This window comes from Taeniopygia guttata, chromosome 21, assembly GCF_048771995.1.
Source record: "Taeniopygia guttata chromosome 21, bTaeGut7.mat, whole genome shotgun sequence".
Lineage (NCBI taxonomy): Eukaryota > Metazoa > Chordata > Aves > Passeriformes > Estrildidae > Taeniopygia > Taeniopygia guttata.
Window position 1 is genome coordinate 6092616 of NC_133046.1, and position 25035 is coordinate 6117650.

At 54.9% G+C, this 25035-nt stretch overlaps 1 protein-coding gene across 2 annotated transcripts in view; it reads left to right on the forward strand.

The window, feature by feature from the left end:
• Nucleotides 1-1343: 1343 nt before the first annotated feature.
• Nucleotides 1344-25035, forward strand: part of IGSF21 (immunoglobin superfamily member 21) — a 46497-nt gene continuing 22805 nt past the window's right edge. The window contains exons 1-2 of one of the 2 annotated variants that reach the window (XM_032752191.3): nucleotides 1344-1550; nucleotides 23047-23159. In XM_032752191.3, coding sequence (XP_032608082.3) covers nucleotides 1487-1550; nucleotides 23047-23159 — 177 coding nt within the window. In that variant the 5' untranslated portion in view covers nucleotides 1344-1486. Of the gene's footprint in view, nucleotides 1551-19241; nucleotides 19267-23046; nucleotides 23160-25035 lie in introns of those variants that run through there. The other variant, XM_072917376.1, reaches the window with a different exon arrangement.

The window sequence follows — 25035 nt, forward strand, 5'->3', positions numbered from 1 at the left end:
CTCCCCGAATTCCCCCCCGGATCCATCCCCCGATCCCTCCGTGTATCCCCCCACAGTATCCCCCCTTAATCCATCACCCCTCAATCCATCCCTCCCCGAATTCCTCCCTGGATCCATCCCCCGCTCAATCCATCCCCCCGATCCCTCCGTGAATCCCCCCCGGATACATCCCCCGATCCCTCCGTGAATCCCCCCCAGTAACCCCCTTAATCCATCACCCCTCAATCCATCCAGCCCCGAATTTTCCCCCCGGATCCATCCCCCGATCCCCCCGCATCCCCCCCTCTCCATCCATCCCCCGGCCCCTCCTCCCTCCCGCAGCCCCTCCCGGGGGCCGGGCCGGGGGCGGGCTCGGCCCGGGGGGGTTCGGGGGCGGCCGCTCCAGCCCCGCTCGGCTCCGCTGCTCCAAATCGGCTTAAGGGCGGCAGCGGCGGCGGCGGCGGAGCTGCTGCACCGGGGGGGCAGCGCCGAGCCGGGCCGGGCCCCCGAACCGCACCCCCGGACCGGGCCGGGCCCCCGAACCGCACCCCCGGACCGGGCCGAGCCCCCGAACCGCACCCCCGGACCCCCCGAACCCCTGCCCGAACCGCACCCCCGGACCGGACCGAGCCCCCGAACCGCACCCCCGGACCGGACCGAGCCGCCTCCCGGACCCCCGGACCGGGCTGAGCCGCTCCCCGACCGTCCGAACCCCTGCCCGACCGGACCCCCCGAACCCCTGCCCGATCGGAATCCCGAACCGGGCCGACCCCCTCCCCTCCCGGACCCCCCGAACCCCCTGCCCGAACCGGGCCGACCCCCTCCCCGACCGGATCCCCCGAACCCCTGCCCGACTGGACCCCCCGAACCCCTGCCCGACCGGACCCCCGGACCGGACCGAGCCCCTCCCGGACCCCCGAACCCCTGCCCGACTGGACCCCCCGAACCCCTGCCCGACTGGACCCCCCGAACCCCCTGCCCGATCGGACCCCCGAACCGGACCGACCCCCCCCCCTCTCCCGGACCCCCCGACCCCCTCCCCTCCCGGACCCCCCGAACCCCCTCCCCGACCTGACCGGGCCGAGCTCCCTCCCCTCCGGGACCCTCCCGGACCGGTCCGACACCTCTCCCATCCCCTCCCGGACCCCCGAAACGAGCCGAGCCCCCTCCTGAACCGGACCGAGCCGAGCCCTTTCCCCTCCGGGACCCTCCCGAACCGGTCCGAGCCCCCATCCCATCCCATCCCCTCCCGGGCCGGGCCGAACCGGGCCGAGCCCCCTCCCCTCCTGGACCGGACCGAGCCGAGCCCCCTCCCCTCCTGGACCGGACCGAGCCAAGCCCTTTCCCCTCCGGGACCCTCCCGGACCGGGCCGAGCCCCCTCCCCATCCCATCCCATCCCCTCCCGGAGCGGGCCGGGCCGAACCGGGCCGAGCCGTGCCGGTGCCCGGCGCGATGCCCGCCCGGTGCCCGGCGCGGGGGCCCCGCTGAGCCGCCCCCGCGGGCACCATGCGCGCCATGAGCCCCCTGCCCCTGTGGCTGCTGCTCTGGCACCTGCGGCACCCGGCGCTGGGTGAGTGCCACCCCGAGGGGACACGGACCCCCGGGGCCGCGGGAGGGTTGGGGTGACCCCCGGGACCCCCCGGGGCCGCGGGAGGGATATGGGGTGACCCCCGCGCCCCTCCGGTCATGGGGCGGGCTCGGGGCTCGGCGCCCCCGCCATGGGGTTTGGGGTGCTGGGGTGGGGTGTGGGGGGGCACCCATGGAGAGGAGAACGGGTTTGGAGCGGGGCACTGGGGGACGAGGTCTGGAGGTGTTAGTGGGGCACCCCATAACCGGGAAGTGGTGTGGAGGCTGCTAATGGGGCACCCCATAACCGGGAACTGGTGTGGGCGCTGCTAATGGGGCACCCCATAACCGGGAACTGGTGTGGGGGCTGCTAATGGGGCACCCCATAACCGGGAAGTGGTGTGGGAGCTGCTAATGGGGCACCCCATAACCGGGAACTGGTGTGGGATCAGTTATTGGGGCACCCCATAACCCGGTACTGGTACGGGAGCCATTAATGGGGCACCCCCTAAAGAGGGGGATTTTAATGGGGCACCCCCAAAAAAGAGGGGGATTTTAATGGGGCACCCCCTAAAGAGGGGGATTTTAATGGGTCACCCCAAAAGAAGGGGGGATTTTAATGGGGCACCCCAAAAAAGAGGGGGATTTTAATGGGGCACCCCAAAATAGGGGGGATTTTAATGGGGCACCCCCTAACTGGGCACTGAGCTGAACCCCGAGCGGGGCACTGGGGTGGGGCCGTTCCTGGGGCGCTGTCAATGGGGCGCGGGGGGGTCTCATCCATGGGGCCACCCCCGTGTCCCCTTTCCCCGCCGCTCCCGAGCTCCGGCTGCGTTTGGGGCTGTGCTTTGGGGACCCCCACGAGCTCAGTTTTTGGGGGGCTCGCAGCCCCTTCTGCCCCTTTGGGATGCCCAAATCCCACGTAAGGAGCAGCATCCCCCAAATTCCCGCTGTCCTGGGGGATTGCGGCTCCCAAAAACCCCGGGACTCCCCACGCCAACCCCAAAACGCGGGGAGGGAAAACCACCCGGGGAGGGAAACTTTCCCTTCCACGCACCCCACAGAGCCACCCGTGGGATTTCATTTGAGCCCAATTCCCTCTTTTTTCCCCCCAATTCCCTCTCGGGTTTGGGGTGGGGGTCTCATGTGGCCGCTCCTTGCCGAGCCCCCGGGAACGGGAGATTTTCCAGGGAGATGGAGGCAGGAGGGAAGCTTGCTCAGCATCTCGCTGGGGTTTTTTTTGGGGTTTTTTTTTTGATTTTTAATGGACTTTTTGCTCTCCGGCGGGCGCTGCAGGGCGCGGGGCGGGGGAGCCGCGGCTCTGCGGGGCCACACAAAGGAGCCGATTCTTCCTTCCCCGCCTGTTCCCGATCCATCCCTCGGGCACGGCGCAGCAGCCTCAGCCCAGCCGGGCTTTGGGTTCGGGAAAAAAATTCCCCAATCCCTTTTTTCCCACCTTCGCTGCGGGATTCGGGTCCTGCCGGGCTGCGGCTGCTGCTCCGAGCCCCCTTCCCGAGCATCCCGAGCATCCCAGCAGCGGGAATCAAACCTGCTCGGGATTTTTTTCGGGAGAAAAAAGGGGGAACTCGTGCCAAAGCCCACCCCGGCTCCCTCCCCTCCTCTTCCCTCCCCGCTCTCCTCCGCCGCCGTTTTAAGGTCATGGATAGACAATTTCCAAGGAACAACGCATCCCCCCGGCTTTCCCGGAGCTCCAGCTGTCTGTCACTGGCGCAGGGATCATTTTTCCTGCCTCTCTCCTGCTTTTTCTCGCCGCAGATCGGGCGGTTGCTCTCGTGCTGTTGGTTTCCTGAGAGCGGTGCGGGGGAATCTCTGTTCGTGAGGGTTTTTTGAGGGGGGGAAGGAGAAAAATGGGATCAAAGTTGGTTTGTGAAGGGGCTGGAGGAGCTCGGGGAGCCCGGAGGGGTTGGGGGTTAGGAAGTGATGGAGCTGGCGTGGGGAATTGTTTGGGTTTGGGCATCCACGAGCTGGATTTGGGCTCCTAAACCCCACTGGGACTTGGCTGCATCCCGAGGATCCGCCGTGTTTGGCATCTCCTTCCCTATGGAAGCTGTCCCTGTGGTCATTTTGGGGTTCCCAACCCAAACCACCCCGGAATTCTAAGTTCCCCCCACCTCGCCTGTCCCAAAAAACCCAGCCCGAGCTCTGTTTTTCCATCAGCCACTCACAAATCCCGGCCAAATCCCGCTTTTGGGGCGCCTCCCTTTGCTCGGGGCAGTGGGGGCTGAGCTCCTCCCGAATTTCGGTGCGGGGGGAGGGGAGCGGAGCGTTGTTCCCGAATTTCGGGGGGCAGAGCGCTCGCCATTCCCGAATTTCCGAGGGCAGATGGCTTTTTCCTGGCTGACGGCATCCTTGGCTGGAGCCGCCGCCGTGCCCTCCCCATCCCGGCTGGAGAGGAATCCAAGGGATGCAAACCCCGGGAAGATCCAGGCGGGCACATCCCCACTTCCCGCTGTTCATCTGCCGCGTGTCCCCAAATCCCTTTGTTTTAGGGGGAATTTTGCCTGATTTTATTTCCCCTTTCATCCACATCCCGGAGGATCCCTCAGGAATCCTCTGGAATCACTCCCCACCCCACAAATCGCTTTTTGGGGTGGGGGTTTCCAGCCCTGCTCTGCATCCCTCCCCTCCTCAGGAAAAGCCCTTTTGTGACCCCGAGCACAGCCGGGATCATTCCCGAGGTGTTTTCCAGCCCTCCGGGAGCACCACCCCGGCATTCCAGCTTTTTTTCCCCCCTTTGTCCCCGGCTCAACCTCTGCCTTTTGCCAAAAAAAGCCGCCGGGGCCGGGGCTAAGTGGGTTAAGGAGCCGTCAGGAGGGAAAAACGAGGCCACGCGGAGGAGGCAGCGCCGGACCATGGAAAAGGAGAGGGGCGCTTGGAAAAGGGACTGGAAAAGCTGGAAAAACCCCCTTTTTTTCCCTGATCCGTGGATTTTGGGATCAGGGCTGGCTCGTTGACCCCCAGCCTGAAATGCGGCCCCATAAAAAGCTCGTCCAGGGCTGTTTTAGCGCCGTGGGAGGGATGAAAGTGTCGCGTTCCTGGAGATTTCCAGCGGCTTTATCCCGCTGGGATTTGTTCGGCTTCTGCTTCCCAACCCCAGCCGGGGAAAAAGAAAAAAAATAGGAAAATTCGAGTGTTTGAAGCTCCTGGGCTTTGCAGGGAGCTGTCCTTGGGGATATTCCTGAAAAACCCCGCTTGGGAAAAGCCGGTTGGAGTTGGGATTTTAGCTGGAATTCTCTCCTCTCTGCATTCCCCACGAGGTTTTTCTGGTGGGGCTTTTCCCAGCTGACAGGGAGCCCCCCGTGTGGACCCTTCTCCAGGCTGGAAAAGGAGATTTTCCCCTCATTTTTGGAGGGAAAACCCAGCGGGGGCTTTTCCCAGGGTGGTGGAAGACACCTGCTCGTGTTTCTTTTTAATGGAAGAAGGAATTTGGTGGGAATTGTGTCCTGTGGGAATGAGGGAAAAGGAGCAGCAGGGATGAGATCCTGCTTTAATTCACCCGAGGTGCCAAAAATCCACCCCACATTCCCACCGTCCTTTCCTGTTCACGCTTTCCCCATCAAATCCCACATTCAGCTCTTTTCTGGAAGTTTTCCCTCCCATTCCCACGAATCCCGCGTTCCCACAGAGCCTCTCCAGGTAAATCCAGGCCGTGCAGCCCCTTCGGAAAATCCCCCTCGCTGCGCTAATTGCCCTTTCCCAATTAGCCCAATTTCCCTCCTCCCGCCAGCTGCAGTTTCGGAGCCGCCACTTCCAACCAAGAGCTCTGGAAAAAGCCGCGGCTCCGGCGAGGATCTTCCCTCTCCTTGTGCCTCTCCGGGATAATCAGGATAATCTTCGGGATGGGAGATATTCCCAGCTTTATTTCTGCCTGGAAAAGCTCCTGTGGCTGCTCCCGGAGCATTTCCAAAGTCCCAAAATTCCCTTGGGATTATTGGCATCCCCCAAAACGGAATCCCGGGAATGTTATAGGGTTTGGCTTGGGAATGTCGGTGCCCTTTGGGCTGGGATAAGGAATTCTGATCCAGGTGCTGGGAGCCTGTGCAGGCTCAGATATTCCCAGCTCCATCCGCGGGCTCAGCCTCGGAATCCCGGGGTGCTTTGGGAGGGAATTCCATGAGCAGGGACAGATCCCTCCATCCCTGGTGGCTCCGAGCCCTCTCCAGCCTGACCTTGGACATTCCCAGCTCCTCTGGGAAAGCTGTGCCAGGGCCTCACCTCCCTCACAGCCAGGAATTCCTTCCCAATAGCTCCAATTTCCCCTCTGGAATTGCAGAGCCATTCCCTGTGTCCTGTCCCTCCAGGCCCTTCTGGAGAGATTTTTTTCCATCTTTTCTGTCGGCTCCTTCAGGTCCTGAAAGGCCAAAACTGGGTCAGCCCAAAGCTTCTCTTTTCTCCAGGCTGGACATTCCCAGCTCTCCCAATCTTTCCTTGGATCATCCTGGAGTTTTCTCTGGACTCGCTGCAGCATCTCCTCAGGGCAGAATTCCCCATTTTCCTGCTCTGGGATCAGCCCAAGACTTGGGAGGTTTCCATGTCCAACTCTCCCCCACCAGCACCTCCAGGTCCTACTCCCAGAGCTGCTCCTGGTCCTTCTCCCAGCCTGGATCCATCCCCTGGATTGTCCTGCTCCGGGTCCTTCTCCCAGCCTGGATCCATCCTGGGGATTGCCCCATTCCAGTTCCTTCTCCCAGAGCTGCTCCTGATCCTCATCCCAGCCTGGATCCTTCCTGGGATCCATCCCTACTCCTGCTCTATTCAACTTCAGGATATTCCTGTGGGCAACTCTGGGACTTTTCCAGGTCTGGAAGCCTGGAGGCTCCTCAGGTGCCTCCAAACACTTCCAGGCTTCCAGACCTTGCATCCCAAACCCATGGATGGTCCTGGAACGTCCAGATGATCCCACCAGCCGCCCCTTCCCATGGAGATGTTTCCGGTGATCTTTTTTTTCCCACAAAAAGGAATTCCTTGGCGTGGGAATGCTTGACCAGCTCTCCCCTCGTGTTCTGGGATCTGCTGAGGAAAACTCTTGGGATAAGAGTGGGGTTTTAGTGGGAATGCAGCTGAGGCAGAGCCCGGGATCTTCCCGAGGCTCCAGCAGCACTTGCTGGTGGAAAAGCTCCACAGGGAGCTGGGAATGGAGCTGGGAGCTCACCCTGGATGTCTGGGAATGGGCACAAATTCCTACCTGGAACAGGCGTGGGGTGGATGAAGCAGCATCACCCTCTCGCAGCTCCCAGCGATGCGATTTTTTGGGATTCTTCCCAATTTTCCAAGACAAATCCTCGACTTCAGCCACGCCACGTCCAGCTCTGCTCTCAGACCCCACAGAGAGGCAAAACGAGGGAAGGGGCTCCCAAATCCTTAATTTTGGGAGGCAGCTCCAGCCGTGCGAATTCCCGGCTGGCGGATCCCGGCGGGAGGGATGCAGCTGACGGATGGGGCTGGAATCCTGGAATCCTTCCCGATCCAGCTGCTCTCTGTGCCCTTTTGTTTGCTCGCTCCGAGCTCCTGGCCGGTGCTCCCGTTCCATTCTCTGCTTCCCACTTTTCCCCTCTTTTTTCCCCAAAATAACCCGTCAATCACGGGTTTGTTTTCAGTGCGCTGGGGCCCGGATCCGGCGGGAACGCCAAGGGCGGGCGGATTCCAAAGGCAGTTATGGATAACAACCCGCGGCTGTTGTTCCCTCTTTACAATCGTTGGTTTTATCGAATTAGGGGCTGGGGGCTCTCCAAAGCCTTCGGATCAGGGAAGGTGCCTCGTTCCCACTCCCAGCTGGGATCCAGCTCCGAGGAGGTTGGAGAAATTCCAGGAAACCCCACAATTCCTGATGGAGGGAATGGAGGTAGGAATGTGGCTCTGCCGGGCCCTTCCCGGCCTCCAGGCCTCACATTTTGGCTCCTCCAATGCTGGGAGCGCTTCTCCATCCGTAAAATCCCACCTAGAGCAGGGAAGGCAGGGAATTTTTTTGTCTCCTGCCCAAACTTCCGGAATAATTTCCCATTCCTATAATTCTTTGGTCAATATTCTCCAGGCAGAGAGGGATAAAAGCCCCTCTCCACCTCCCCGTGCTCGGGGATGAATCCTGGAGCCACTTCCCATCCAGCCAGGAGAGGGAAAGCAGGAGCTGGGAATCTTCCTCTGGGATGCATCTCCTGCTTTTCCACCTCTTTGTTCCTTTTCCAAGGATCTGCAGCCCCCGGGAAGGGCTGGATCCAGGGAGAGGGTCCATGAGGGGAGTTTGGGATCAGAGGGATGGGTGGGATGTAGGGTGATGAGGGGTCTGCTTCCTCGTGGTCTCTCGTCCATGGAAATGCTTTTTTTTTGGGATGAATTCCATGGATAAGCCTGGATTTATGGATAGAACGTTGCTTTGGAGGCCTCTTGTGCCAGGTTGGTCCCAAGGTGGGAATTGCTCCTGGAGCTGGGACCTGGAAAAGAGGGAAGTGACGGAAGGGACATTTTTGGCCAGTGATTGTCACCATGGGATGTCCTGGCATGGATTTGGGAATCTCTGGCTCTCCGAGCAGGATTTGGATGGCAGGAGAGGGGCACAAAGAATCCAGCTCAGCAAATTCCAGCAAAATCCTTGGGATCATCCCGATTTTGGGATAAGGGGGATGAAAATGAGCTCCCTGTGAGCCTCTTGTGGAGATGTTCCCCTTCCTCATCCTCTGTGGCTCTTTGGAAAAACCCCATGGATTGGGTGGGAATTGCCTGGGAAGGGATTTTGATAGGATGGAAATTCCCAGCCCAGCTTTGCCCCTCTGGAGGGAGCATTCCAAAGCTCTGGCTCCAAGGCTTTGGAAGACTCCAATCCTCGATTTCTGGACCAGGATTTGAGATCCTCCCGGTGCTCCATGGAGAATCTTCCTCCATTTTTTTTTTTAGGCCTAACTGCCCCCATTCCCTGCAGATGGAGCCGCACAAAGTGTGGGAACACGGGATCCATGTGGGAACACGGGATCCACGTGGGAACACGGGATCCATGTGGGAACACGGGATTCACGTGGGAACACGGGATCCACGTGGGAACACGGGATCCACGTGGGAACACGGGATCCACGTGGGAACACGGGATCCACGTGGGAACACGGGATCCATGTGGGAACAGGGGATCCACGTGCCTGGGCTCTGCCATTCCACCCTCCGCAACTCCGGGAGCATCCCAAGAACCGGGGGTGGAATTTGGCTGCTTTCCTGGCTTTCCTCCTAAAAATAAACTCGGGAATGTTGGATTGCGGGAGAACCCCGTGACTCGGAGAGGGGTGGGAGGGTTTGGGGGGCTGGGAAAGGCCAACGAGCCCAAAATATTCCCAGGGAGCTGCTGGGGAGTGGGATTTTCCATGGGGGATGGATGGATGGATGGATGATGGATGGATGGATGGATGGATGGATGGATGGATGGATGGATGGATGGATGGATGGATAAAAATAGATTTTCTGTGTGGGATTTTCCATGTGGGATAACAGGTTGGATCCATTGGGGAGTGCAAATTTCCATGGGGGACAGAAACACTGGATCTGCTGGGGAACAGGATTTTCCATGCGGGATACGAGGCTGGATCTGCTGCTGGAAAAGCACCAGGCAATGGGCAGATCCCATTGCGGAAAAGATCCAAAGGATGCAATTCCCAGGAACGAGGCTCCCGGAGAGCCCATCCCTTTGGAATTGGAAAATGAGATGTTTTCCATGAACGCCAGCTCCTGGTGACTCTTTTGAAGTTCTGTTTGCGTCTCCCTGTGTTATTCCAGCTTTTTTTCCGTAGGGAAGCACTTTGTGACGAGTGGAGATTGTTTGGATTTCTCCCAAATTTCTGCTGCGGTGTGGGAGGCAAGAGGAGCTCTGGGAAGCGCTTCCCAAATTAAACCTTCCCATTCCTTGGAATTTGTGGGGTTGTTTTTATTTAGGGCAGGAAAATCTGGGATATTCCACGGAGGGACAGAGAGGCTTCGGGCAATGGGATTGTTGGGATGCTCACGCTCCGGATCTGCTCCATGCTTCCCGCCGGGAGGAAAAACAGCAGGAGAAAAAAATCCCAGAGTTTTTGGGCTGAAAGGATTTGGTTGGAATGATTTTAGCTCAGGGGGAGGGAGGAAATGGGAATGGGAATGGGAATGGGAATGGGAATGGGAATGGGAATGGGAATGGGAATGGGGAGCACTTCCAACCTGGAGAATGGGAATGGGAATAAGGAGCACTTCCAGCCTGGAAAATAGATTGGGAATGGGAATAGAGAGCATTTCCAGATTGGAAAATGAGAATGGAAATGAGAAGGGAGAGCACTTCCAGCCTGGATAATGGGAATGGGAATGGGAAATGGGAATGGGAATGGGAATGGGAATGGGAATGGGAATAGAGAGCATTTCCAGATTGGAAAATGCGAATGGAAATGAGAAGGGAGAGCACTTCCAGCCTGGATAATGGGAATGGGAATGGGAAATGGGAATGGGAATGGGAATGGGAATGGGAATGGTAATGGGAATGGGAATAGAGAGCATTTCCAGATTGAAAAATGAGAATGGAAATGAGAAGGGAGAGCACTTCCAGCCTGGATAATGGGAATGGGAATGGGAATGGGAAGGGAGGACTTTTCCAGCTGTTTAACATCCCGGGCACTCCTCTCTGCCCCGCTGAGCAGGAAAACCTCCCGCATTCCCGGCCTCTCTTCCCGCCTCCCGGGAGCACTGAATTAAAGGAATATTGGATGATCCCACGCTTGGTTATGTTTTATTAATGCGGAGCCTCAGCCTGCCGGCACATCCAGAGGATCTGAGGCTCTGCCGGGCGTTTTTCCCTCTTTTCCAAGGTCTGGCTGCTGCTGTTGTTCCCAATCCCATTCCTTGGCTTGGCTGGGAGAACAGGCTGGGAAGGGGAGGGAAATTTAGGAAGGAAAAATGGGAATGTTTGGTTTGTCTGAGGATTCTCTGTGTCCTGGAGGGCATTGGGATGGGGGTTTTGCATCAGGAATAGGGATGGATTTGGGAAAGCAGTGTCATGGACACCATGTGGAGCCATGGAAAAATCTCCCCCTGATTTTCCATCTTTGCTCCATCTCAGGGGTGGGAGAACCCTCGGAATGTCAGATTTGAGGGGAAAGATCCCAAAAAACGCCAACATTCCAGGAGCAGAGCTACAGGAGGAATCAGTGCTGGGATTTTGCTCCATCAACCTTTGGGATCAGCGGGAAAAGCCAAACATGGATAATGGGGCAGCTCTGGAAGGCTGGGAGAGGGAAAGGTGCTAATTAGCAGTGATTTCCCAGTGGAGCGGGTATGGATTGGGATTAAGGGAAGAGCCCTATGGAGATGGATTGGGATTAAGGGAAGGGCCTCGCACATCGTCTCTGTGGGAGTGGGGAAGTGTTGGGAATCAACACCTGGAATCGGGGCTGGAAGAGGGAGATATCCGTTAATCCCATTAGGGATGTGGAATTACCCGGAGAGCAGAGGGATTATCAGTCACGGAGTGTGAATCCGGAGGAGAGGCAGCGGTGATCACAATCCTGCTTTGTCCAGGGAATGGGACTGGACAGGATGGGAAAGGTGGAGTAAGATGGAGTTGGGCCAGGGAGACCCCGATGGATGGGATCACGGCATTCCCAAGGAATGGGATCATGACTTTCCCAAGGGATGGGATCATGGTGGTCCCTAGGGATGGGTTCACAGCTATCCCGATGGATGAGGGAGAGTTTGGGAAACATCTCCAGACCAGGGCCGAATCCTGGAACTGGGAATCCTGGTGGGAATTTTGGCTGTTGTCATGGAGGGTCTGGAGCCTTCCTTCCTTCCTTCCTTCCTTCCTTCCTTCCTTCCTTCCTTCCTTCCTTCCTTCCTTCCTTCCTTCCTTCCTTCCTTCCTTCCTTCCTTCCTTCCTTCCTTCCTTCCTTCCTTCCTTCCTTCCTTCCTTCCTTCCTTCCTTCCTTCCTTCCTTCCTTCCTTCCTTCCTTCCTTCCTTCCTTCCTTCCTTCCTTCCTTCCTTCCTTCCTTCCTTCCTTCCTTCCTTCCTTCCTTCCTTCCTTCCTTCCTTCCTTCCTTCCTTCCTTCCTTCCTTCCTTCCTTCCTTCCTTCCTTCCTTCCTTCCTTCCTTCCTTCCTTCCTTCCTTCCTTCCTTCCTTCCTTCCTTCCTTCCTTCCTTCCTTCCTTCCTTCCTTCCTTCCTTCCCCAAACACCTCCAGAACATTCCCTTGGGAACACCGAGAGTTTTCCAGGTGCCCCAGGCATCCCCCAGATATTTTTTTTTTTGGGAAAAAGACTCACATCACACCCGTAATTCCAAAAACAAAGTGGATTTTGGAGCTCCAGGGATTCCTGCATGGACTGGGCTGGTTCTCCCTCTTCCCGTGCCTGAGGTCGTGCCTCTGGAGAAGGAGTTCAGGAGTAAAAATCCCAAAAAATCAGTACTGATGATCCCTTCCCGGTTCCTCGGTGCAGGAATCGATGGAAGGAGCGGAGATCACCCAGAGCCGACAGCTGGGAGGGAGTGGGGATCGATGGCTCCTCATTTGTCACCAATCAAAAGTCTGGGATAATTGGATTTCCTCCAAGTGGAGAAATAAATCAGGGAATTCATCACCCGGGTCAGGGTCACCCCTGCTCCAGGGCCACCGGGGCTTGGGAAAACCTGATTGGAATTGATGGGAAACCCAGTGGGGTCTTCCAAACCAAAACCCTCTGACTTTCCTGGATGGAATTGATGATTTTCCCTCTTTTTCCCATCCCAAGCCTGTGGGTCTCCCGCTAAAGCTGGAAAAAGAGGAATTTTAGGGAGAATTGGCGTGGTTTGGGTGGGAAAATTCCTTTTTGGGGTTATTTTTGGGAGCAGAAGCACCTCTGATAACCCCCTGCCGTTCTTCCAGGACGGGATTTTTTGGGATCTCCAATATCCCCATGCTGTTATTCCAGGATTTTTTGGGATCTCCAATTATCCCCTTGTTGTTATTCCAGGATTTTTTGGTATCTCCAATTATCCCCTTGCTGTTATTCCAGGATTTTCTGGGGTCTCCAAAAACCCCTTGCTGTTACTTCAGAATTTTTTGGGATCTCTAATAAATCCCTGCTGTTATTCCAGAATGGGAATATTCCCATTATTCCAGAATGGGACTTTTTTGGGATCTCTAATATCCTCTTGCTGCTACTCCAGGATTTTTTGGGATCTCCAAAAACCCCTTGCTGTTACTCCAGGATGGGATTTTTTGGGATCTCCAAAAACCCCTTGCTGTTACTCTGGGAAGGGATTTTCCTGGATCTCCGATGAGCTGGAAAGGATCTTGCTTTCCTCTTCCCAGCTGGGGAAACTGAGGCATGGAAAGGCCTGGAACCATGGAACGCTTTGGCTTGGGATGGACCAGGACATTTTCCATAGGCTGTCGTTCCAACCCAGACTTGAGCACTTCCAGGGACAGAGAGCAGCTCCCGTCTCCTTCCCACTCTGTTAATTATTCCCACTGGGATTAACTCCAGCCGGGATTAACACCCCGAGCCGTGGCTTCCCAGAATTGGCATCCGGTGCCATAATCCCCATCCCGACGGAGCTGAAACAGTGGGAAAATCCTCAACTGCTGTTGGCAAATCCCCCCCAAACCACCGACTGAACTCTGCCAGGGGTTTGGGATTTTTTTCCCAATTTTTCAATCCCTCAGCTCCTGTTTGGGGTTCTAAAAAGGAGCACCAGGTACAATAATTCCATTTTTCACTCTGGAATTGCATTCCTGGGATGGATTTTGTATGGCAACACCTTCTGGGGATAAAATCCTTTATTCCAGGTGAGGTTTTCCATAATCCCGGTGCCCAGGGGCGGCATTCAGAGGGTGCAGCTTCCCGGGAAAGTCCAGGAGCATCCAGCTGGAGGGAATCTCTTCCTTGTTGGGATGTGGAGCTGAGCCGCTGGAAAAGGAGGGCTGGGAATTTGCTGGTGTGGGGAAAAATCCAGTTTCCAATCTTTTTCAGTGCAGGATTAGGATAGAGCCTCTCCTTCTCCTGCCACACTTAATTCGGGATTAATTCCACATCTGCACACGGAGATCAGATCCCGCTGTGTTTTCCGTGGAGCTGCTTGATTAAAAACCAGGGAAAACCAAAGCGGGGGGAATTTTTAGCCCTGGGACACCTGGACATTCCGGCTTGGAGCATTAATCCAGGTTAATCCAGGTGCTGAGGAAGCACCGTGCTCTGCTGGAAGGATTTTAGGGAATGTAAAACCATTCCAGAGGCATTCCATTGGATTTGGTGGTCGGCGGTCGCTCCTGCTTGGCAAAATTGGGATTGTAGGAAAATTCCCCGTCTGGGGAGTTTGGGATTTGCTGGGGAAAGACAAAAAATCCATGGAAATCGATTGGAGAGTGATCCATAGGGCAGCTGGGGGGAGCTGGAAAAAATGGTGGAAAGGAAGGAAAAATTGGGATTTTTTTACAGTTCTCGGGTTTCATTTGGATCTACTGGAAAAAGGAGGGAGGAACTCCCTCCTGGGATTTCTCTGCGGGAGGAAATTCCTGCCCTGCAGGCCAGACTGGGGGTGGAAGCACTTCCATGGAAAACCCTGAGGAAAGTCCAGCTGATGTGGAGGAAACCCACGGGCGAGCAGGAAATCCTGCAGGAACGAGGATTGTTTATAGGGAAAAGGGAAAATTTGGGATGAGAGGTGGCACCTCCCACCTGCTGGGCCTCGTTTGGCCAAGATCTGTTGGTTTCACCCTATGGAATGGGAATAAATCGGGAAATGACCGATTCGGGGGATTCTGCCTTAATTAGCTTGGGGGGTTGATTGGCAGCCAGGAATCAGCCCTGATTTGCATATTTGCATAGATGCAAATGAGGGCCGTGATCTCCATTTATCAAACGAGGCGTCTCAGACCCAGCCTGGCCCTGCAGAATTTTTGGCTCCGTTTTGGCTCCCGCAGCTGTTCCAACATCTGGGAAGGGGCCACGAGGTGCCGGCGGAGCCATCGCTCCGAATTAGGGACGATGCCAGGTTTTTGAGGGAATTTGGCACTGCTGGATTCACCTCCCCACCTTTCCCGAGATGAGGCATCATTTTGGATTCTGCAAGCGCTCAAAATGATCCAAACAAAATGAAAAATCTGGAAAAATCCTTAGATAATGAGGAAATGGGGCTAAAGGAGCAGAAGAAACGACAGTGGAATTATGACAAATATCCGGCTCGTGCCAAAATCCTGATCCAGCAACCCACTAGGAGCTCTTCCCAAAATCCCAAACCATTGACCCATCACAGGCTCTTCCCAAAATCCCAAACCATTGACCCATCACAGGCTCTTCCCAAAATCCCAAACCATTGACCCATCACAGGCTCTTCCCAAAATCCCAACCCAATGACCCATCCTGAGCTCTTCCCAAAATCCCAAACCATTGACCCATCACAGGCTCCTCCCAAAATCCTGACCCAATGACCCATCCTGAGCTCTTCCTGAAATTCCAACCCCACAACCCCTTCCAAGCTCTTCCCAAAATCCAAATCCAGCCACTCATCTCGTGCTCATCCCAAAATCCCCTCAACCCATCCCAACCCGCCGCTTTGAGCAGCTGTGGGAGCTCCAGTGGGATGTCCAACGTTTTATTTTATGGGAATATCTGTGGGATGAAGATGTGGAGATAAAATGTTCCCCCCTCCAGCACCGCTGGGAGGCCGAGGGATTTTATGGAAACGTTGGAAGTGGAAATGGGGGGAAAAGTTATAAATAAAACTTCCCAGTGCTTCGGTAAATGCTCCTAAACATCCTTCCCATCCGGAGATAAATATTCCATGTGTGATTTACGGCCCTGCGTTCCCAGGCTGTGCGGGCAGGGGGATAAAATCCCATAAATCACCGCGAATATCAATGCAGCCGCCGCATTCCCGCTGATAAGCGGCGTGGGCCGGGAAAATCCATCTTTTCTGCACCGCCTGCGCCTTTGACAGAGTTGATTTAAGGAGTTTTGGGATTGGGAGGGGTTTCCCAAGCCTTGGAAGGGTCTTGGATCCTTCTTTGTGTGTTTTGTGGAGCGGGATTCTCTTCTGGATAGGGGTTCAGTTTTTGGCGTGTTGGAATTTTGTCCCAAACAGATGATAATTCCCATCCATCCCAGGGAAATACTTCCCAAATCTGACTGATCCTGGTTTTCCGATGGATGTTTCTTCCCTCCAATCCTGTTTTTCTTGTGCTTACCCCCAAATCCTCACTTTTCCAGCATCCCTGGTTTTGTTCCATTTATCCCGAGGACATACTTCCCAAATCCATCTGACCCTGATTTTCTGGTGGATGTCGCTTCCCTCCATCCCTGCTTTTCCTGCCTTCATCCTGAAATCCTCACTTTTCCAGCATCCCTGATTTTGCAGCCACTGGATTTATCCCCCAGGATGGGTGAGATGCAACCCTTAGATCCACCACGGAATTATGTCTCTGAGCATCCAGGAAATCCCCGGATTCTTGGGATGAGGGACCCCCTGAACATCCGAACGATGATTCCAAAGGGATGTCCATCATCCTGAAATCCTCACTTTTCCAGCATCCCTGATTTTTTAGCCACTGGATTTATCCCCCAGGATGGGTGAGATGCAACCCTTAGATCCACCACGGAATTACATCTCTGAGCATCCAGGAAATCCCCGGATTTTTGGGATGAGGGACCCCCTGAACATCCAAATGATGATTCCAAAGGGATGTCCATCATCCTGAAATCCTCACTTTTCCAGCATCCCTGATTTTGTAGCCACTGGATTTATCCCCCAGGATGGGTGAGATGCAGCCCTTAGATCCACCACGGAATTACATCTCTGAGCATCCAGGAAATCCCCGGATTTTTGGGATGAGGGACCCCCTGAACATCCGAACGATGATTCCAAAGCCATTCCAGGGGTTTGTAGCAGGGCCTGGTCTTCCTCCAGCCAAATCCGTCATGGTTTTCCCTCCAAACATCCATCTTTTTCCTGGAACGCCGCATTCCCTGTGGATTTGTGCCGGAGTTGTCGAACAAGCACGGAATCGACGCCGCGAGCTGAAGCCAAGCCGGGAATGGGCTCCCTCATCCCGTGCTCCAATGAGCCGGAACAGCTCCGAGGAGCTTGGAAAAAGCCGGATGAAGACGTTCAAGGATTTATTCCAGCCCATGCCCAAGCCACGGTGCTGATTCCGACGGGTCAATCCCACCCGGATTTGTTTGTCAGGAGGCGTGCAGCAAAGGTGGAAAACGCTGGAGCTTTCCTGGGATTTATTTGGCATGGAGAGAGCTGGGCCTGAGTCGCTCTGGACAGGGAAAGGTGGAAATCTGGGAAGGAGGAGATGGGAAGAGGATGGAGATTGGAATTGCAGAGATGGGACATGGCAGCACTGGGAGGCTCCCAAATCCCAAATTTCCCGTGGCCTTTCTGCTCCCAAAGTGCCCAAACTCTCCCTTTCCATCTGAAATCCTTTATTGTGCTGAGGTTGTGCTGATGGGGATGAAAATCCCATGGAGCCAGAATGTTTGGAATGTTTTTACCCCAGCAGGATCCATTTGGATCTCATTCCTCATTTTTCTGCTGCCTCTGGAGCTGCTGGAATCTTGGAGCAAATCCCACCCCTCCAGAAAATAAAAGTGACACCGGAGCTCATTGCGAGAAAACCAGCCCAAAATGGATTTTTCCAGAAGATCCATCGGCATCAATCCTTGGGAAGCCCTCAGGTGGTGTTGGAGATGCTTCCCATGGAGACAAGGATATTGGGAATCACGGAATGGAGCAAATCAGGAATTCATCCTTTTTCTTTGGGCTGGGATATTTTGGGATATATTTTCTTTGGGATATTTTCCTTAGGAGAAATCTGGGATTTAAGGAAAAAGGGAAGCTGGACAGTGGTTAAAAATTCTGTCTCCAGGGGATTTAGGTGTTGAAATCCTTGGAAGTTGGGTTTGGGGTTGGTTTCATCCATATTTTATAAATATGGGGAATCATGGAGTAGGTTGGATTGGAGGGACCTTAAATCCCATCCCAGGGATCCCAGGGCAAGGACACTTTTCCCTATCCCAGGATGCTCCAAGCCAAACCAGACCTCGGACACTTCGAGGGATGGAGCAGCCTCGGCTTCTCTGGGCTGAATTGATCCATAAAATTCCATCATTCCGTTATTCCGACAAGGTTTGCCCACGGAACGGGACTGGAAACAGCCCCCGGGACCCAGTTTGAAGTGATTCCCGCACTTCATCTTCATTTGAAAGGGGCTGAGAGGCCGAAGGGGCCGCGCTCAATCCATGGATCGATCCAAAGGATTGATCCAAACCATTGATTCCCATCACAAAGAGGCTCGGGACACATCCATGGGATCCGTCAGGTTCTGCATCCCATTAACTGGAGAAAAATGAACCCAAAGCATGGGCTGGACATCCCCCAGCTCATTCCATCCTTTTTCTCCTGAGCCCTAAAAATTTAGGAGCTGGTTTGGTCCAGCAGCCCCGCCTAAGGAATAATTCCAGATCCAGCTGCGGAATCGTTCCCTCCCACTTATGGAAATGAGGGAGGGAAGCGGCGCCTAATGAGATGTTTGTGAGGGAAGAGGAATTTTAATTACCGGCTCTTAATTGTCTGCTCGGCCTGTTAATATCCCATTTTCCCGGGATTAATGCCATTCGCTCCCTGCCAGCCGGGCTCCTCCTCGCCTGGGGGTGACGCCAACTTTTCCAGGTTTATTTTAGGGAATACACCCGTTTTCCAGGATGACTTTTGTGAAGGCGGTGGAGGGCTTGTGGAGCTTTAACCCCGCTGGCACGGAGCTGGTGGATTTTTGGGAAGCAAAGCTGAATATCCATGGAAAACTCAGCACAAGGCTCCCCCAGTCCATTTTTCCCACTTCCCAAAGGCCCATTTTCCTTGGAAGCGCGGCGCCGATTCCGACTGCCACGTCCCATTCCCTGGCTGGTGTTAAACCCGTGCCAGACGCTTATTCCCGTTTAAATGAGGAATAAAACCCCGGCGCAGCTTTCCAGGTGGAAAAGGTCCGGATTCAGCAAAATTCCACCTCTCCGGATGGGGCCAGCTGGGAATTCTTTGCCCTTGGAGCCCTCCCGGGTTAACAATGAGAGGCAGCATCATATTCCGACTGCAAATTGTCCTGGAATGTCATAAATAAGGCATGGCCGGAGCCGGGAAGGGAGCGGGAAGGAATTTGCTGCATTCCCAGAAACAACTGGAGCCGCTGAATTTTTCATGGACAAGATGTTGCGGAGCGCCGCCGGTCAGGGCGCGTTCGGTTCTTGCGGATCCGGGGGCTCCATCCCCACATCTGCCATGGCCGGGGACATTCCGAGGTTGGGAATTTTCAGGAGCACTCCCAGCTTTATCCAGGGGGGTTTGCTTCCCTTTACATCCCACTGAAAGGGGCAAAATGTCTCCTGCTCTCCTTAAATCCCGGGAATTGCGGGATATCCGCTGGTTCAGGGAGTGCTGGGGTCTGTTTTCCTGTTCTCTCCTGGTTTTCCCACCCCATCCTGGCCCCGACTTGGAAAAGGGAGGTGGAGGAATGGGAGGGAATTATGGATAAGCCCCGTTAATCACTGGCTAATTAAAATGATGAGGTGTTTGTGTTGTCACCGGCTCCTGGAGGATGCTGGGGGCGTTCCAGAGGGGGATGGAGCCTCTGGATCCCAAGGATCGCCCCTCTGGCTCCATCCCGAGCTCCCACTCTACTCAGATCCGCTGCTGCTTCCAAGGAATATTCCTCAAAGGATGGGGACAGGTTGGCCTCTGGGGACACAGAAAGGGGGAAAATCCATCCTCAGCTGGGGCTGCCCCATCCCGGGATTTGTCCAAGCTTGGACGGGACTTGGAGCAACCTGGGATAGTGGGAGGAGTCCCTGTCCATGGGATGGGATGAGCTTTAAGGTCCCTTCCAATCCAGTTCCAGAATTCCCTTGGTTTTAGGCCGGATTTTTGGGAAGCACTGGGAGATGAGAAATCCAGGAATGGGAGCGATCTCCATAAATAAATCTTGGATGCCCATGTGGGATGGAAGGAATCAGGCGCCCGGGGAAGATGTGGAAGGGGCTCCCTGTGGTGCTGGGATTCCTTGGAAGGCTCCATCGCTCCAAGGCCTTTCCTTGGGACATTCCCACCCATTCCATTCCCTCCCTCAACTCTCCCCAGGAACCTCGGAGGGATTCCAGCTGCTTGCGCTTCATCCCTGGCCATTCCCATGGATTGTCCATCTGTGTTTGTGGGCAGAAATCCCCACGGAATGCTGGAAAGGGCTGGAAACGGGGTTTTTATCCAGCATCCCACATTTCCAGGGCTGGAGCAATTCCTGCCTCATCCCTGGGAGATCTTTTGTAATTGGAAGCACCGAGCTTGTTCCGATGTTCTCCTTTCTGAACGCGTCACTCCCGATTTCAAAGGACATTTTCTTTATCCCTCCCTTCCCCCTCTCCTCCCCCCCTTTCCCTTTTTTTTAAAATCCCCCTTAAACTGGACGGTGCCAGAATTCCCAGCGATTTCCAGCAAAAATATCCTCTCCTCCCCAGGGCTGCCATCTAATCAGAGGGATGAATTTCCAGAGGGCTGAATCCGATCCGGGGGAGGCCCGGCCCGGCATTCTCTGGAAAATCTCGGATTGAAAAGAGCAAAGGCTGAGAAGGGGACGCTGATAAAGGGATGCTGATAACGCGAGGGATGACAGAAATTTGGGATGGGCTCTTCCTTTTGGAACAGCTCTTCCCACCCAGCCACTCCCGTCACTGCCGCTTTGTTCTCCTCAGTAAATCCCAAAAAAAGAGGGAGCTGAGGGAGGTTTGGGAGCAGCGCTGACTCCCGGCGGTTGTTCCCTGTCGGGAGGTGAAGGGAAGGGGAGGATGAGGGATGGGATTCGCACGTCAGCCACAGCCGAGCAGCGGGGTCTGGATGGCTCCATCTGGATTCCTGCTTTATTTTCCTTTGTTTTCCCGCTTTTCCCCCTCCCCTCCGCGCATCCTCGGCCGGCTCCTGTGGGCACTCGGCATCTGTTCCCCTCTCCCTCTTCTCTCCTTCTTTTCCACAACTTCTGGGCTGGTTTTGCTCTGGATTTGGGCAGGGATGCCCTTGGAGCATTTGAATTTTCCCCTTCCTGCCCCTTCCAGGCCCAGCTGGGGCTCTGGAATCAGCTCTCGGTGGGATCCTGATCCCACAGCACCGGAGCAACAAATCCTGGATCTCCAAAGCTCCGTCTTTTCCATGCAGGAAAAGCTTGGGAGCATCCTGTGGTCCCACCCTGGTGTTTTTAGGGATGAAATGTCTGGATTTGAGGCCCAGATATTCCCAGGAATAGGGGTGGAAGCTGCTCCCAGTGCCAGCTCCAAGTGGTTTTCCAGCACATGAGGGAGCTGAGAGGGCAAAAATTCCCTTTTTGTTTTCTTTTTTTTTTTTTGGCCATCCAGAAGATGCAGGTCAGGGATGGGTTTGGAGGGGGATTTCCTTGGAAAAATGCTTGGGTGGGTGGATTTGCTGCATGGGAGTGGCTGGGGACATCCCAAACATGGTTCTTTTTGAGTTTAAAAATCCACCAAAAATCAGGGAATGGTCCAAACACCACCAAAAGCCTTGGCTGGGCTGGGGTGGGGATGGATCCATTTCCCATGGAAGTGCATGGGTCTGGAAGGGAATATCGTGGGAAGAGGGATGGAAAACATCCGGAAATGCTGAGCTGGGAACTCCTGGATCCCATGGACAGGAGGGAAAATCCAATTCCCACTGCGGGTGGGCTGGGGTGGGGATGGATCCCTTTCCCATGGAAGATGCAGACTTGGAAGGGAATAGCTTGGGAAGAGGGATGGAAAACATCCGGAAATGCCGAGCTGGGAACTTCTGTATCTCCATATCCCACGGACAAGAGGGAAAATCCAATCTTTGCTCCAGCTTTGCCAGTTCGTGCCTGGCTCCCTTTAATCTCCGGCTGATCCGGGGGCAGCCGGGAGTCGCGATCCCACCCAGGGGTTCCATGGAAAGGCGGGAGCCGCGATCCCACCCAGGGGCTCCATGGAAAGGCAGAGCTCTTCCGCACGCACGGAGCCTCCATCCTGAATTCCTTGGGGCGGATCCTGCCGCGCTGCCAAGGATTTGCTCATCCCCTCTGCCGTTTCTCCATGCCTGTTGCTCATCGCGGCCTTCGGAAATGTCAAAAGCCATGGAGAGACCTCGGCTGCCCTTCCTCCCTCCTTCCCTCCTCCTCCTCCTCCTCCCATTCCTGCTTTTCCATCCGCACAGCCCCGAATCCAAGGGGCCCTCGTGCAGCCTTGGGATTCGCTGGGATTTAATCCCCGCTTTAGGAACAAAAATAAACCGCGGGCAGGCAGGGAGAGGCTGGAAAGACGCTGGCCCCAGGCAGGCAGGGAATTTTGGCCAGGATGTGGGTCACTCCCAGCCAGGAAAACCAGGATTCCGGGATGCAACATCAAAATTCCCTCATTCCAAGCACCATTTGGGGCTGAAAAGGGATTTAACCCTCAGCCAAACATTCCAAAAATCCCACTTTTCCCCCCGCGTTTCCTTGCGCAGAGCTATTCCCGCAGCCCTCCAAAAGCAGCACAAAACGGGATTTTCCGGCTCTTTCCCGGTGTTCAATATTCCAGGCCACGCTGCCCTGCTGCCGCAGCCCGCACGTGTTCCCGGAGCGTGTTCTCCCGCAGGTCGTGCCTGGGATTTATGGCACAAACACCTCCACGTTGTTTTACAAGGAATGCCGAGCCTCGGGATCACCGCCTGGGAGGCACAGAAAATCCCGGGAATTCACCTTCTCCCCTCCCAGGGCATCTTCCACAAAGGAATCTCTGGTTTCCAGCCCCATTTCCAAACCTGTTCCTGTTTCCCGGACTTTTGCTCGGCTCTTTTCCCACCTGGTGCGAGGAGGGATTAAAAAAGAGGGAATTTGCAGTGGGTGAGGGGTTTTTTTTTTGGGATATCCTGGTGTTAAACAGGATGCTGAGGATTTGCCAGGCTGTCAATCCATCAATTCCCAACAGCAGCAGGAAAGGCAGGAAAATAAACCGGGAATGCAATTCCCATCCCTGTTGCACCCCCAGCTGCTCCCTGCTCCCAATTTCCCAACAAATCGAGGGGAAAGAGGGAGAAAAGGGATGGATGGAGCTGGCCTGGCTCCGATTTTCCCTCTGGAATGAGGATGGATCCGGAATTCAGCTGTGGGGAGATGAGGAAGGAGCTGGAAAACTGCTGGGTGGAAGCTGCTGGGGAATTCCCATCAGGAATGAGGAATTTGGGAAGTTTTGTGGAAGCTCAGGGAATGGGGAGAGGCGATGGAGCCCAGGACGGGAATTTGCAGAGGGAATGGTGGCCTCTGGGATTTTCCCAAATTCAGGCAGGATTTCCTTCCATTTTGACTTTTTTGGGATCGTTTGGGGCGGCCCAAACCCATCCCTGCGAGGGGTCAGGGCTTTCCCTGGCATCCACCAGTGCCATAAATCCATACAATTCCTGGCAAACAGCAATTCCACATTCCCTGGAGCTCAGCTCTCTTTTCCCAACACTTTTCCAGCTTATCTCACCGTCAGCATCGAGCCCCTGCCCCCGGTGGTGGTGGGAGACGCCGTGACCCTGAAATGCAACTTCAAAACCGACGGGAAAATGCGGGAGATCGTCTGGTACCGGGTGAGTCCGACGCCTCGGGAATGGGAACGCGGAGCCTCGGGAACAGAAGGTCAGGGTTGGATGAGGCAGGGAATAAAAGCAGGAGATCTCCGGCTGATGGGAATAGCAATTCCAGGCAGGAGGAGGAGGAGGGAGGCAGCTGGGCTGGCCTGGGAAAATGTGGCTGGGAGGGATGCGGGATGGATTTGGGATCATCAGGATGTGGGGCCATCAGGATTTGGGGTCATCATTGAATCTGGGGTCATCACGATTGGGGGTCATCAGGATTTGGGGCCATCAGGATGTGGGGTCATCATTGGATTTGGGGTCATCAGGATTTGGGGTCATCAGGATGTGGGGTCATCATTGACTCTGGGGTCATCAGGATTGGGGGTCATCAGGATTTGGGGCCATCAGGATTTGGGGCCATCAGGATTTGGGGCCATCAGGATTTGGGATCATCATTGAATCTGGGGACATCAGGATTTGGGGTCATCAGGATTGGAGGTCATCAGGATTTGGGGTCATCAGGATTTGGGGCCATCATTGAATCTGGGGTCATTAGGATTGGGGGTCATCAGGATTTGGGGTCATCACTGGATTAGGGGTCATAAGGATTTGGGGTCATCACTGGATTTGGGGTCATCAGGATTTGGGGTCATCAGGATTTGGAGTCATCAGGATTTGGGGTCATCATTGGATTTGGGGTCATCAGGATTTGGGCTCATCAGGATTTGGGGCCATCAGGATTTGGGGTCATCAGGATTTGGGCTCATCAGGATTTGGGCTCATCAGGATTTGGGGCCATCAGGATTTGGGGTCATCAGGATTTGGGGTCATCATTGGATTTGGGGTCATCAGGATTGGGGGTCATCAGGATTGGGGGTCATCAGGATTTGGGGCCATCAGGATTTGGGGCCATCAGGATTTGGGGTCATCAGGATTTGGGGTCATCAGGATTTGGGGTCATCAGGATTTGGGGTCATCAGGATTTGGGATCATCATTGAATCTGGGGACATCAGGATTTGAGGCCATCAGGATTTGGGGTCATCAGGATTTGGGGCGATCAGGATTTGGGGCCATCAGGATTCAGGGTCATCAGGATTTGGGGTCATCATTGGATTTGGGGTCATCAGGATTTGGGGCCATCAGGATTTGGGGTCATCAGGATTTGGGGTCATCATTGACTCTGGGGCCATCAGGATTTGAGGCCATCAGGATTGGGGCCATCAGGATTTGGGGTCATCAGGATTTGGGGCCATCAGGATTTGGGGTCATCAGGATTCGGGGCCATCAGGATTTGGGGTCATCAGGATTTGGGGTCATCAGGATTTGGGATCATCATTGAATCTGGGGACATCAGGATTTGAGGCCATCAGGATTTGGGGTCATCAGGATTTGGGGCCATCAGGATTTGGGCTCATCAGGATTTGGGGTCATCATTGGATTTGGGCTCCGCGTGGAGCCCCACTTCCTTTTTTTCCAGGTGGGTTTAGGGATGACTCGGGATTGGGTTGGGATTTGGAGGTCGGAGCTGAGGTTGGCACCGCTCTGCCAAGAGATTGGTGGGTGGGAAATGATGGGGGGAAGGGAGGAATCAGGAAAATTTGGGATATCCGGGGTTTGGGGAGAAGTTTGGGGCTCTTCATGGAGAGCTTTTAGGAAAAAGAAATTTCCCTGTTCCCAAAATGTTTGGGAATTTGAGATATTAAACAGGAGGGAAGCTCCTTGTTTTATGTGGGAAAGGGGAATTTGGAGCCTGGGGTTTTTTTGGGTTTTTTTGGAAAAGGAAGGATTTGGAGGCAGGATTTTTTGGGGGAAAGGAAGGATTTGGATGTTGGATTTGTTTCAGAAAGGTGTATTTTGGGGCCAGTTTTATTTGGGAAAGGAGAATTT